The 16,136-nt window shown below is 32.7% G+C and overlaps 2 protein-coding genes across 8 annotated transcripts in view; both read right to left on the bottom strand.

The window, feature by feature from the left end:
- LOC121116880 (uncharacterized) overlaps positions 1 to 16,136 on the bottom strand; it is a 174,747-nt gene that overhangs the window by 3,806 nt on the left and 154,805 nt on the right. The window lies entirely within an intron of this gene.
- Positions 437 to 5,660, bottom strand: LOC139904713 (uncharacterized). 5 transcript variants are annotated; one of them, XM_071887650.1, is made up of 7 exons: positions 3,892 to 5,660; positions 3,583 to 3,821; positions 3,214 to 3,321; positions 2,829 to 3,081; positions 1,698 to 1,934; positions 1,121 to 1,378; positions 437 to 969 (listed from the first exon to the last, which is right to left on the bottom strand). In XM_071887650.1, the coding sequence occupies exons 1-7, from the start codon at positions 3,930 to 3,932 to the stop codon at positions 867 to 869; spliced, it is 1,239 nt and encodes a 412-aa protein (XP_071743751.1). In that variant the 5' UTR covers positions 3,933 to 5,660; the 3' UTR covers positions 437 to 866. The 5 variants fall into 5 exon arrangements, with proteins under 5 accessions (XP_071743751.1, XP_071743753.1, XP_071743752.1 ...); XM_071887652.1 differs by having other exon boundaries at positions 1,713 to 1,934; positions 3,892 to 5,548; XM_071887651.1 differs by having other exon boundaries at positions 1,698 to 1,931; positions 3,892 to 4,616.

The raw sequence follows: 16,136 nt of genomic DNA on the forward strand, positions 1-16,136 counted from the left end.
TAAGTATTCTAATTTTATTTGATAGAACTTAAAAATTCCATTTCTCTCAGTAGTAAGGACGCTTCACCAACAGACACACATAAAATTCACACATTCTTACCTATAATGAAATAAATAGAAAGTAATTATTAATATTTTCATCTTTAAAGAAATACGAAAATTTTAATACTTGATATAATAATATATAGAGACGTAACATGAAATGAATTGGAAGCACAGCTATTATTGACACACACACACAGATAGATGTGCATCCATCAACAACAAATACATTCACACAACAAATTACATGAATCAAATCTATCTTACCGTATTTTTTAATTAATGAAGGAGTCATACTCTCTGTAGATGATGATTGAATGTACACAAAACAATTATTTAAAGGCAGAGTTTTTTTGTTTTTTTTTTAAATGTCCAAATGGATACTTTCAAATTCTTTTTGTTTTATGTTTTTAAAGAAGCAAATGGATCACGAGAACAGTATCAATATGGATTGTTCTTCTTTTTAAAAATACACAGTAAACATGATAGATATACATATATGTAGTAGTTGTAGGTATATAATATTGAATAAATGAGACAAATTCGATTTCCATTAACTGACGAGATTCATTTCTTTTTCTTCTTTTAACAAATGACAAGGATGGATGATAGATAGATGATGGAAACGAATACGACGACTTAATATAATGATTATAGATAATAAAGGTGTATATAATATAGTCTTTTGGGACTCACTCATTAACACGCGAATAAACTAAATATTATAGATAATACATGAAGGAGAGATACACATAGAATAGAATATAATATATATGTAGTTGGATTTCTTTTATATATATATATATAAAGCCTTTTTCTTTATTTTAAAAAAGCTTTTGGATCTCGCCTTTGCCAGGAGGAGGATTGGATGATGTTGAAGTACTAAAGTTGGAGGAGTATAGAGATGAGAAGGGGGTCCATATGGATCTAAAAGTGCGATAAAATCTCCATAAGCTCACATTTTATAGATCATTATTAATTCATTATCCGCAATGATTTGTTTAATTTTTAAGTTTTTAAAGTACACAGTAAACGGAAATGATGTATTTATAAAAATGTGAGCTTATTTCTCCCTAACCTATCCTCAGTGTTGTAAACTGGAGTGTAATTTCCCAAGGATTTGATCATTGATGACTCTCGGGAGTATGAAGAGCTCTTCATTTCCTCTTCAAATCTATGATCGTCTCCATAGCTCTTTGTATGATGCTGAGAGTGCTGATTACTTCTCCGATCGGGGGTAGAAAACACTTCAGAGTCTCCTTCAGAGTTGTAAGGAGAGTCTACATCAATGATTTCCGTGCTGTGGTAAAAAGCATCCTGGATGTGTGTCTTGACTCTACAAAGAGGTAAGGGATGGTTTGTATGTTTTGTTTTTAAATGGTTCTCTTAGAACCAGAGAGGGAATGAAAGGAGGAAAAGTGTATGCCGTATGTGACTCTTGTGAGAGGAGACAAACAGACAGAGGGGGTGGGGTGGTGGTTGATGATGAATGAACAAAAATGCAGATACATACATACACTGTAGAACAGTACTGAGTGACTAAATAGTAAATATCCTCTACTTCCTTCTTTACTCACAACTCACTGACACAGATGTACACTTTAACCCCTCGCTTTTTCCTTCTTTTTATTATAAAAAAATAATAGAAAATGAACCTTGCAGGAACTAACCCATCTTCAGCAATGCGTTGGTCGACTACAATGTTTTTCTTTTTCTTGAAAGGGAGGGTTTTCTCCGATGGTGGTGCTGGTGGTGATACTGTTGGAGCAAGAAGATTCCCATCGGCAGCAGTGTTAGACATTGCTGCCACAGTAGAGCGATGACTCGTCCTCTCTCCCTCCTCCTCTTCCTCTCCATCTGGGGAGAAAACGAGGGAGTCGTCTTCTAGACTGCTGCAGTTTGTGTAATATTACATATATGTATTATATTTTTATATATATTATATTATTAGTCAATACTAACAGAGAGGGGAATCAGAACATACATACATAACATAATTATAACTGTCCATAATGAAAAAGGATTGACAGTTGTGTGTGGTATACACCCCCACTTCAACTCAAGTCCAGGCCCGTGCTTAGAGTGAGGGAGAGAGATAAATCCCCTCCCTGGCATGAATAACAATCTAAATCTATGCTTTCAGATGCTTAACATCATCATTGAAATTTGAAGAAATAAGATAAAGTGTGCTAATAGCGCAAATTACTTTATATAATCTATCATCATTAGAGAAAAAAGTTGAATAATAATTTTTTTTAAAGACTTCTTATTTAGACTTGAGCTGCAGTTTTAAAAAATGCATTAAGAAAAAGCAAAGAGGGACGATCGTGATAACAGTACTATAGAAGCAATGATATATATACTACAAATTATGGTTATGATGCAACCCCCATAATTGGAATATGTACAAATCATGTATATATATATGAAGATAATTACTCTATCCATTAGGAGCTAAAGTCCCTCGTATGTATTGTACAAAAAAAAAAAAAAAAAAAACACCAGCATAATAATAAAATGAAAGGTCATAAAATCAAGACTGTTGTAAGTTGTAAAGATATTTCTTAAGTCTGATTAAAAGTTGTTCAATGGCCAAGAGTTATTTATGAGACTCCCCTCCCCTCCCTTTCTTCAAGACAAGTAATCCAGTACTAGTTAGTTGTATGATGTAGTAGATCGATCATCACAGAAAATGTTATTTTATGGAAGGGCAATAAACAAAAATGTTTAAATTACAACAGAACGTTGCTGATTCATTTTGCAACTATACAGAGCAGTCGTCTTACCTAAAAAAGTGATGGCTTCCTCTATCATCCACATCAACAGGCAAGGTACTACTTGCATATTCTGTAGAAATGGATTCAATTTCGTGAATAGCCTCATCGCCAGAGTTGTTGTAGGACTGGAATGTATCAATGTTATGGTGCACATTATTCATAGTTGGTGGAAGTATGTGTGTGGCTATTTTTTGTTTGAGAGAGGATTCTCTATTAGGAATAGCTAATGACTCTGGTCGATTCTTGATGGTAATTCGACTCACTGACAACAACAAGTGTGCAAATTATGAAAAATAAGAGCGTAGTCAGTTAGTATAATGATAAGATAAGATATTTGCACTATCAAAGGGATATTTGATTAAGACCGTTTGAAAAGATTGACTGTTATTATTACCTCCTTTCTCATTTCTATCAATGATTGGTGAATTTTGATCAAGGTTTGGACAGGATTGGATAGCTGGAGTCTCACGATATTCCGGAAAGGATAAAGAATCATTCATATCTTTATGGGGAAATTAGAAGTGGAATAAAAAAGACGAGATTTAAACGGATATATTGCCTCTATAGTAAAATATTCATGAGACATAATAATTATGTGCATAAATATGATTTTTTATGAAAAAGGAGGAAATCATTTCTGGTAACTCATTAGTCTCGTAAGAGGAGTTAAATCAAAAAGTAATGATTCATCTTGCTTTCATAAATACATAGATGTTGATATGTAGTGCCTAGTATTAAAAGAGTAAATAGATGGCTCACTCACATCCATTGGTTTGAAGTATGGATCTGATGTGACTCCTTCTTCTTTGAAGTCTTTCGATGAGCCCTTCTACAACCTTCAAATTCTCAAGAAAAGGAGAATTCCTTGCAACACGTCCATAGGTCTTCTGCCTTTCATATGGATGCAAGTTATTTTTCCATAGGAAAAGAGTTGTTTCCGACTCTCTTGGAGAGGCGGAGTAGGCTTTAATGACACGGAAGTCATCCTCTTCAATCCACAATCTTATTTTTAGGAGATATGAAGAGACGTTGTTGTAAGTATGATGATATAAGTAGATGATTAGATTCTTACCCATTCTCTGCATCCATGACGAGTCGAGTGGAATTTAGCATAATTTACTCATAAAAATATCCTTAAATTGAACTCGCGAGAGCCAGGGATGATGATGATGATGTGACGTGATCTTGAATGATTAACTGGATCATATATCATATATTTTGACGTTTTTTCTCGATTCGCAAGAGAAGTAAGTTAGTAAGTTTGTAGACAAGAGAAGCGTTAGTGGGGGCTCTGTGTCATTTTCACAGCTCCGACTACTACTCACACAGGTGTACTATTATTTTATTACACGAAAATTATTATTTTCAATAATGTTAGAAGAACAAACTACTAAGTATTAATATCGATCAACTATGTTGATCATTTCTTTCTCGCCCTTTCCAAATTCTTTGAGAGTGAAGGATCTGAATTCACCCCTCGGACTTTTAATTATATTGTGAATCCCAATATTTAATTATATGATATTGATGATGAGTGGTGATATTTATTTATAGACCTTCCATCCAGTAAGGCACAAACACTTGCACTAAGTATTTAATAAAAAATCATAGAAAAAAAAACTCCTATTAATTCAATTTTTCTCTCTTTCTCTCACTCTATTGAGAAAAAAAAATCCGTGGAAATCAAAATAATAATTGTTATTACTCTACTACTAACAATATTATTAGCTAGGAAACTCAGAAGAGAGGAGATGAATTTATAAATGTACATATAACAAGGAGCACTGCATAGGGTATAACATACAGCATCGAACGAGGGATTTATATACATACGGAGTACAGTGTCTCTATCTACTCTATCGAGTACTACATACTGAGAGTAGGTCCTACTGCTACAAGTACAACTAATGATGATGATAACCTATAATAAATAAAGTTATTATATTGAGCCTATCTGCCCCTTCCTGTGTGTATACATATATTAAAGAGTCATTAATTAAGGAGTTTTATAATAAATAGTTGGGTTATGTTGTACACAATATACATACATATACTCGTGAATTATACATAGGTACAAACGATAACACTATGATGAATAAGTCAGAATCTAAAACAAAGTTTATTGGAGAGGAGGAGAATATGCCCGATCAGAGCTATTCACCAAGTGGTGAAATGAAGACAACGTAATCCATAATTGCCTAATTGTAGTTGGCTTCGCAACTACTTTTTGTCCTCTAGGGGCGTTGATTATACTTGAATATTACTTCATATCTACTTTGCAACCTCCATGAATTCACCCTTTTAACTGTATGTACAAGCTAAATTCTGCAAAAGGAATACTCCATAAAGGAAAATGACATCATAATAGATTGTGAAAAAAGTAATTTCGTATTTTCCGCTTTATTTGAATGCTTTATAAAAAGTTTTACAATCATCCGATATAAGTCAAGTATGCCTCATTCTGTTTCGTAGAAGCCCTTGTCCCTATGGGTAAAAAACTCGGACAACTAATTTTCGCAGGCCACTATTGAGACCAAATTTGTACCCCCAAGCGCGTTGACTATAGACAGGAACAGGTGATAGTCACTTGGTACCATGTCCAGACTGTAGGGTGGATGCATAAGAACTTTCTATCCGAGCTCCCGAAGTTTCTGTCACGCCATCAAAGATATTTTCGGCCTAGCATTGTCTTTTTGTCTCCTATTCACCAATGCTGACTGATTCTGTTCGATTGCCAGATTCAAACGGTCGAGTTGTTCACAGTAGAGGACATAATAGAGCGGGGGGGAAAATCGCTGGAACCACTGATTATTAGCCCCGAATATATCACAAATTCTTGGTTGCTTTGGACGCCTTTTTCCCTTTCAGATAGTAAAAATGTAAAATATGACAAATTTCTTCTTTAGAAACCTCCATACTCAAAGCATGATAATTCATGTCTGAACGGGCCAAGCGCAATACTGTCCCAAAAGTGTTTGTAGTGCACACTCACACCTTCACATCGCTTTATCATATGATCCGATGTGACCAATAATCAAGAAGATATATTTAGTTAAAAAATGGCGGGAAATACTAGATTACTTTTTCCCCCAACCTAATATTTGTTATCATAAGCGAAATCTTGTTTAGGAAAAATGATACTCATATGACATGGAATTTACTCAATCTAACAGCCACGTATCGTCACTTTGTTCTATAGCTTTATGTCAGCTGATACGTAGATACTAAACAAGAAGAACTTCCCTTTCTTCTCCACCAAGTATATCCCTTTAGTTACTAAATTGTTGATAGTAATGCCAATTATGATTAGTAATAGAAGTATTAATGTTCATACTATTTAGAGAATAATCACGTCATACATAAACACAAGTGTCAGAGACACAGAGTATCGGCAGCACATGTGGTAAATTTGTTGAATATACTAACATAGGTGTATGCATATAAGCGTATATGATATACTATCATATCATGTATGTACCCAATTTCAAGGCTGCTATATTTGATACGCGCATGATCCCCTTTCCCTCCTCTATTGGAGTCATCATTTACTGGGTATCTACATAATGCATATTAGTGTTGAGATTCACTCCTATTTCGATTTCTTTAGGATTCTGCATTTTTTTATATTCAAAATAATCGCAAGGAACACTACGACCATAAATATTTAAAAATTGTTCTGTGCATTTATATATTTAGTTAATTCATAAGTTGTCGTTTTATAACATGATTTAAATCTAAATAAAGATTAAATTGAATCAATATTAGGTACATATTAATTATCTTACATTTTAGTAACTACTTGTAGCAACATTTTTCAAGCAACTATGAGGCATCAAAGTGTTTGTCTCAATAAATATATTAATAATTAGAATTAAATCAGATTGTACCTAACTTGGGTTAGTCCTAAAAGCTATAGTATCTATGAAAATAAATCCTTTGTAGATAGATATTGAATGTTTCCTTTGTTTCTATTTGTACAGTGTATATATATACAGAGTGGTCCATTATAATCTCAAGACTTTGAATTTTAAACTTCATCAAGATATAATTTAAGCTCTTTCCACCCACTTTTTTGATAGCTCTCTCGACAGTCTGGCGTGAAACTTGTCATCACGTTCAAGTGTCATTTTCTGGACTTGTACGTAAGCTAGAAGGCTCAGGTTTGTTTTGTTTTGTAACTATGTATAAGTGCTTTAATAAATCAAAACATGAATTAATTTACATCACTCACCCTTCATTAATTATTGAATTAGTAGTGTTCAGATTTCAATAGACCCCTCGGTAATTTCATTTCCCTTTTTCTTTCTCTTAATGAAGTCAAAACCTCAAGCAGTCTCTCACAGCTTCACCCGTACGCGGCCCATGGCAAAATTAAATTGACCCCATCCCACCCATATAAATAATGAATAGTGTACTTGAATGAGTAGGTGTGTAACTACACGACGATTTTAAATACAATTTAAACAGTAGCAAATTATACTAAATATTTCCTATGATTCATGGACATTCACCCCCCTCTCTATAATTGAATTATTTTAGTTAGTTTTTTTAATTAAAAGCCTTCCATTTCAAGAATCAAATAATAATGGATTAATAATAATTTCCTTCATAACAATGTAGGTTTATTTAATTATTTCTTAATGGGTTATCTATGTAAATAGTGGGCTAACTATGACCCCACGGGACGGAAAGCAGTTTTTGTTGTCCGCTAAAAAGCTTATAGAAGTGTTATAAACGTGAATCAGATGAAGTTTCTACAATTAAGTTAGTTTTAATATAACTTAACAAAACACATAGGACATAAATTGATAGTTGACAAAAAAAAAACATGGGAATAATTGATGACTATATGTTAAAAAATATGAAAATAGAAGATCGCGCTCTTTTTGTACATAATTGCAACCTGAAAAGATGTTGCTTTTTTCTTTAATTTTCTAAAGCTGTTATTCATTATTCCTATATTATTGAAGATTAGGTAAAGTAATCACTACAGTGTGAAAGACGAATCGAGTAACGCTGAGGATTTGATGCGGAGTTAAAAGTGGACTCTCCGTAGAATTGAGGATTGACATCGTTATAATTCCTGTCTACTTCATTGCTACATACAGTGTTACATAGAGACTTGTATTTATTTCCCTGATCTCATAGCTGCTCGTAGCTAATCTAATGAAACGTCATGGCAGCTAAACTACTCAACTCCAAAACATTCTTCAAATTGTCCATTAAAACACGTTATTTTTTTTTTTTTTTTTTAAAGATATCGCCAGTTGATATCATTTGAAGCTATGTTGATGATTATTGTGAAAAAAAGAATTGATTTCTTCTTATAAATATTCTATTTAATTTATTTTCTATATTAAATATTTTAATTGGTGTAACTTATATAAATGCGGTCCTCAAAAAACTACACTTTCCTTAATTTTTCTTTTAATGCAAACTTTGCCCATCTCGGACCTAGATCCATATGTCCAATATTAATGGCTTTCCCGGCATTTTTTTTTTTCTAGAAAACTATATTTCAAGTTAAAACGAGAAGTGTCTTCATAAACATGTAATTGATACAGATATGTTCATCCTGTTAATAGACGAATATTAAATGAATTAATTATAAGGTTGATTCGAGTTGACTTCTTCAAATTTCGATCTATATATTTCATTATAAAGCCTATTTGCAGAATTGAATATATTCTATAATTATACTATATCATCATAGGATCTATTGCAAGCGGCTTTATTTTGAGTAAGCCTCTTTTTAGAATATAATCAATGCAACAAAATCTCTCAAATACTTTAACAATCACAAATTATACTAGGTACTAATAGTTTTTTATATTCATTAGTTAATTTTTATAACCCCTAGCTAGTTTATAGAAGCTAATTGAATCTCTTCCCTGCAGGGGTAAGATAATCTCAATTTGGTATACAGTTTTAATTAAGTTTAAACATGAACCAGAATCTCCTTTACAGTTTTAATTTTATTTTTATGTACATTACCTTGGTTTTTGGTTTGCTGTTATCTCTTAAATGACAAAGAGTCACAATAGTTTTGGATCGGTTTAAACGAGCTAAAAAGACTGTTGTCCATTCAGTCCGGCCCTAGTAAAATTTGTCAATATTAGGACCGGTCCGTATCGGTATTTTATGGGAACTACAACAGCTGAAATGATGTAGTTACTAACTACATCATTTCAGCTGTTCAGCATAACCTCTTTCAAAGATGCAAAATAGATTAAGTTTAAATTAGGAGGTGTGTCCTTCAATATTTTCTTCGTTTTTATATTCTTCCATTCTAGCTAGAAGTGAAGAAAATAAAAAGATAGTTAGGACTGATGAAAAAGATCGTACCAGTTAGAAAATAACACGGTTTTGAGTAATACCTTGAGATACAAGTGCAAAAATAAACGATTTTTAATGAGATATGAGATGGATTTAGAGCAAAAATTTGCATTTATATACGAACTGATCGAGAGTTGACGACAGGACGCGAGAGTTGTTTCAAGCTTTAGTTGTTTATTTTGAGATATATTTCTTTGACTAACGAGCCCAGTCCAGGAAGGAGTTAAACTTGTATATCAGCGTATTGCTGTATTTGACACCATTAGTCAAAATTCGATTGATAAATAAAGGAATAAAATTTAAGCTTAACCCCAACATTTTTAGGAAAACATATCAGGGTATGGCGTTGCCACCACATTTTATCACGAAATATATATGATATGCTGTATGAGGAGGGAGATGCTTATAAAGTATAAATATGTAGAATGTACATATTTATATCCATCTGACTTGGGCATTTAAAGAAATATGCCTGCAATGACTGAAGTGGATGGAATGATAATTAAGTAGTATTGTTGATCGTCGTCAACGTGCGTGTGGAAAATACATGAATGTGTATATAAGTAATATACATAGATAGGGCATAGCCATTTGGAAGGAAGAGGGGGAATGAGGGGAGATGGGGCATCACACTCACATTATATCATTATAAACTAAACTGGTTTTATGTATGTACTTTGTAGATTGGGGCAATCCACCAAAAGATTCCACTTACACACGATGATGGTGATTATTAATGGGACTAGAGGATGGATTTGAAGGCAACAACATAATTAGAGCGTAGCTAGATATGTAGTTGTGGTGTGGATATTATATGTATTAATTAAGTAGAAGGAAATCATCCTTGAGGGCTATAACGGCTACGAACCACAAGATATTCTTGTACTTGGAAATATATATTAGTTATTGTTGTCTCTTGTATCTATCAAAGTGTATCTTTTCTTTTTCCTATCATCTCATCTTCTCTCCTTCTTTTTGCTAAGTTAGTTGTTCAATGACAAATGAGATGATCGATGTTATCTTATTTAACATCTCAGGGGTGTCGGTAGGAAGGATGCTAAGGTTCCTTGGCGTTTGGTTATAAAAAACAGAACCCCCCCCCCCAAAAAAAAAAAAACAACATAAATTAATGAAATGCTTTTTTTTTAAATAAATAAAGCAAATAAATAGTTATAAATTGATAAAATCGACTTAAATAGAAAATATGTTTTTGAATTTAAGAAATAAAAAAATATTAAATATTATCTTTAAAAATCTATCTTATATTTTGTAAAAAAAGCAAGTTTTATGATATTTTTTCTCTAAAAATCCCCCAACAAGAATCAATAATACTTCATTCTTAAGTTAATATTAATAACTCCTACCCATAAAACCTTCTAAAAATATAATGGCCCTATTCACAACCAGTGCTCCTTGGAGATGTGTTCATTTTGTCATCTACAACTAGACAAAATGCATTCGAATGTTTTTTTTGAAGATATATAAGATGAAGAAAAAGCGATTCGTTTTTTAAATGTTTCGTCTGACTAAAACATGCGAGGAAAACAGAACAAAATGAAATATACCGAAACAAGACTTCCTTGGAGCCCTTGTTTTTTTTAGGTACATGATCGTCAAGGAGGGTCCGTTAGAGATAACGTAAATAAGAAATAAAACATATGGTTGATTCGTAAGATATTAAAAAAAGTCTAGAGGGACTGTTTGATGAACAAGAATAGTCACTCAGGCGTTCTCTATCTAGTCAAAACCTGACAGGATATTAAATTGTCAACACTATTAGGAAGTTTGAATTTTTGTCAAAAAGTTCAAATATCTCCGTCGCATCATTTTCTTGTGATATAGAGTTTGGATTGAGCTTGCCGTGGATTTGCAGTTATAGGGGCATTAGATAATCCCTATAGGGTTCTGCAGGTAGGAAAATATTGGTTGGTTGGTTGGAAATCACTGGTTTAAGTGAGGGTAGGTCATTAGAAGGAGACGAATGCAGCAGGAGTAACAAGCCAATAGTAAGAGTAGGAAGAAAGAGAGAAGAAGACACATAAAAACAATCTCTCTTCAAGGGCATCAAGTACAGATTCATAATATAACAACAAACCTGTACGTCAATGTATAGGTATTATAAGTAATGGGTATGCCTATGGTTCTACAAGTATGTTCATTATAATCATTCAAAAAAACATCGAACAACGAACGCAAACTCCCTCTCTCCTTCTTCACTTACATATCTTCTTATATAACCTCAACTTGACCATTTCTCGTCATCATTACTCATTACTCCCCAGGCCAATATAATTTCCCGTTTTCGGGCTAATATCTTTCTCTGCACCCAACTCTTCTCTGTTAGGGACAATACACAAACTGATGACATCGCCATAGTTTAGGCCTCTTGTGCCACCCCCGTCCCATATAAATTTGATGATCCTATGAGTCAAAAATTGTACATTATATATTTTTTTAGTAATTGATCTAGCAGTTTAGGAATATTTTGCACCTTTTTTAAATAATAATTAGGGATTCCCCTATTTTATCAAAATATAGCAACACAAAAACTATCCCTAGTTCAATTGATGGCTTGCCTATGTCAATCTTCTGATTGTCCTCAGGGATATCAAATAATATATTTGATATTAACCGGAAAACGGGACCCATTGCAATAAGCACTAGTATGTATGTACATATACTGGGAATGGGATGATAAAAAGGCAACAAGGTCCTTCGAGGTTGAGTGTGGTGTGGTGAAAGAGAGTGAGGAGAGAGAGAGAGATGTCCTCCAAAGATTGTACGTACATATAATATGTTATTCTAAGGTGAAAGTTAGATATTATTTCAGTTTTTTAATAGAAATGATGCTTATATAATTAATATTGTGTGGAAAGAGAAGAAAAAATACTCTGAATGGATGCTGATTGACCAATCTACAAATATTATAAATGCATATATCATATGAAAAATCCCTTATATATAACAATACATATATCTCCAAAAACAAGGGACAAATCAACAACATCTTGTAATTAAAGCCATTCATTGAATATTTCTTCTTATATTAGGGAAGGGGCATGGGATATTATGATCTATATTAAAATAAAGGTTTAGAAACGAGCGTGGAGCGCACTAGAGACTAAAGTACTCCCCATCTCATCACGTCATATTCAAAAGAAAACTTTCAACCCGTTATTATTATTCTTTCATTCATGAGGAAAGAACATCCAAGTATTGAGGAGCTACACGTGAGCTGTTACGGAGAATAACCCTTGGGGAGTTATCTTCAATACTATTTAAGCAATTTTTGTCTGTTAGTCGATGACTTATTACTCCGAACAATGCCGGGTACTCCCGCTAGTATGTAATAAAGCCAAGGTGACTATTTATCTTATTCTTTTGTTATTCGATTTATTTTGTTAGTTTTATAATAAATAAGTTTGTTTTGAGAAGTAGTAATGATCAAAAGCAAAGCTATAAACTAATTTAATTGACAATTAGACTACTATTTTGTCGCTAGGAGCCTTGATTATACTTGAATATGACTCTAAAACACTATGAATTTACCTTTTTAATTGAATTAACAGGTTGAATTCTGTGGTGGAAAAAAGCATTGCATACAGTAGGATGTAAATCATCATGTAATATAATCTGTGAGAGTATATCAAAAGCAACATCTTGCGAAAGGAAAACATGCTAAATGTAGCAGAGGAAATTTCTTGAAGCTAACCCAAATATTTTTGGGTTTCGGTCTAAAATCTTAAGCCAGTATAGTTTTGTAAAACCAGACTAATTCGACCCAACTTCAGTAAAGACCGGTCTCGTAGTCAAATTAAGTCCAAAATCGATCTTTATCGGTCCTTTTTTTTAATTTTAAAAGAACGAATAAAAATAATTCTATAACAGACGGGTTTTTCCATTTTGTTTAATTTTAGGTTTGATGAAGCGCTATAGCTAATGAAATTAGTTGATTGATGAACTTGAATATACGTTTGAGAACACAATGGATTTGGGATGATTCAAATCCTTGATTATTATAATTGATTAAGTAAGTGTATTAGTCATGGGACAACTCCTTCTTTTACTACTTAATATCAATATGCACTTATTTGTGCATCTACACCAAGCAATCAGATGCAACGAAGATGACCTCTACGTAGTTACAAGATGATGATCGGGAGCGGAACGACGAGTGCACGCTCACTTAACATCACAACAATAATATTTGAAGTAAATAATAAACTTGTATAATTCATCATCAAATAAATAACATACTACAACGGTATTTTCATGTTTCCATAGTTTCAAATGCGCTTCCGCTACGGAGAAGGCGTTTCATCATGAGTACCTCTCTTTACTTAATCCTAAATGATGATGATCAAAAACGAAAACAATAATTCAAAGACTTTTAATAACACTGGATTACATACCTACACATTACAGCTTGCAAAAAAACGGTCCTAAGGATGACGTCACTACTACGGACATTCATATGAGGCATGAGACGAATGTGCTATTTCGTTGTTTGTATGTAGTAATTTAGTATGTTGAGGCTATAATGGTTAACTGTACAATTTACATAGTTTTGGCCAGCTCAAAATGAATTACTCCTCGTTTATTGTTGTTGAAGACCTGGTGTGGCTCCGCCTATTCCTTTACTATTTATATGGTTGTAGGCATAATATACATATTCTACTCAACATCCCTAATAAAAGCCTTTAAATAGTACGTATATACGTATATAGATAGATATGTGATGATTTAACACAAAAACAATCTTGAAAAAAAAAAAAAAAAAAACCAAGAAAGGGAGAAAATGTCCAATGTATTGTACACGATATAAACATACATACAAACCAATATTTCGTTGACATATTTTGCCCAATTATAGCTTTAATATTTAAATTTCTGGTATGAGCAGAGATACCAACTAAAGATTTACACAAAAATATTCTAGCTTGCTTCTGTATTGACTGGTCTATAAGGACTGGGACTGTACAGTGTCAAATCGTAATTCGGTTTGGAATGACCATTACAGTAAAGTATTCTTTATATTAAAATAACCGTACCAATATCCCGACTACAAAAAATATATAGGCATCAAGGTTAGACCATCATGGAATCGGCCTTGCTAGAATTTTCAATCGAATATAGCGTACCAACTGATAGGGAAGACAAACATATTTTGACGTCACAGAGTATAACAGTAACAGTCGAAGAAGGCAATATATAGCTACTCTTGGTAACAGTTATACTCTCTGACATCACTATTAAAAAGCATAGTGAAAGTTCAATATCAGTCGTACAAGTGTTATGGAGTGAGTAACCTTGTATTTATATTAATCTTGATAGGCATTTAATTTTGTGCTTATTAGAAGAAAAAGAAGATAAGGTCATTGTTTGACATACAAATTTGAAACTTGATTAGTCAAAGCCTTGTTAACCAAAGCTATAAACCAAGTGGCCAAGTCATCAATTTCTGTCCGTTAAGAGGCGTTGAGTATATCAAATAATATACTCAACCTCCATAAATTCCATCTTTTAATAGAAATAACAAGTTTGTTTTTTTATTTAGTCGGATCTAAGGCACTTGCTTAGACGGTTACTTTTTTCATATCGATTTCCAGCACAAGTATGTATTGTATATATACGTACAATAATATAACAAGGAATAATTAGGTCAATTATCCCTTCTTCTGTGCCCTAGATTCAATCATAATATTTAAAAAAAACACACAAAGCAAACACTTAAATGAAATAAAGACAAAAAAAATTCCATCATGAATATTATATGTATATAAAAAGAGGACTTTGAATAGTGATAAGATAAGAGACAACTTCTATGTCAAAAAGACCCCCAGCATCACCGTGTGTTGTGCTTCTCCCCATCCATTAATTGCTTATAATTTAGGATTTGAAAGCCATATCACAAGTGTATGTATGTATATAAAATTTAAAATATTGGGTACTATTCCTAAATATACTTTTCAAAGTTTCCGCATTACTTCCCATCCTTTAAATTAAAGAAGCTCGAAAATCATGTTTGAGGCTTCTAAATATGTCCTATAGCCTTCCTCCTCCTTAAAGATTTTCAAAAATGCAATGATTTTGGGTAGTTTTTGGACAAAAAGTATAGATGAATCAAAAAAATCATTAAACTAAAATATGATAATTTTTGAATAATACTATTTACATATTTTATTACCCAAGTATCAAAATTACTCAGTAGAATAAAGGTAAAGATAAAAAGCTAGGTACACGGACAGTATTACTAAAAATGTATACTCCCATCCTTCAATGTTATTTTCTCTTATATCCACTTATTTTGAGGGGAAAAAAGATATAAATAATTTTGAAAATTAAATTACTTACTCGAACTTCTTATTTAATACTAACTTTTCAAATACCGATTTGAAAATCAGAATGAAATACCCTTTATATTTTCTGAATACTTAAATAGATATGAAAGACGATGGGAGAAGTTATTGAACATTCTTAGATCCCTAAAATAATAATAATTGTAAACGCACCTCACCTCTTCTCCCCCTGATTGCTACGTGACTATCAAACAGTAAGGGTAATTTGTTCCGTGGGTACATTTGCCTCATTATTAAATTGTCAGTTCTAGGAAATAACATTTTTTTTTAAATGTACCTAAGTTGGAAAATTTATAACTACAAGAGTCTTTGAAAGAAAACAAAAACTGTACCAGGTATATACAACGAAATCCAGAAGCACAGTGTATTGATACTCGGTTCGACACTGATACTTCCTCTGGCTGGATCTTAGATGACCTGTATAAATCAATATCTACGTTCAAACAGTGTTGTAAGATCTTAAATCAAAATTTAATCGTCTATGGATAGAAGATTTTGAAATTGACAACAATAAGGTGTGGGGAAGAGATCCTGAATTGAGGATCATCATATAATGACAATGAGAACTGATGTAACTGTAGAAAAACTTTGTATTATGTGATCGTTACCCAGTGTTGACTCA

The sequence above is a fragment of the Lepeophtheirus salmonis genome, chromosome 4 (genome assembly GCF_016086655.4).
Source record: "Lepeophtheirus salmonis chromosome 4, UVic_Lsal_1.4, whole genome shotgun sequence".
Lineage (NCBI taxonomy): Eukaryota > Metazoa > Arthropoda > Copepoda > Siphonostomatoida > Caligidae > Lepeophtheirus > Lepeophtheirus salmonis.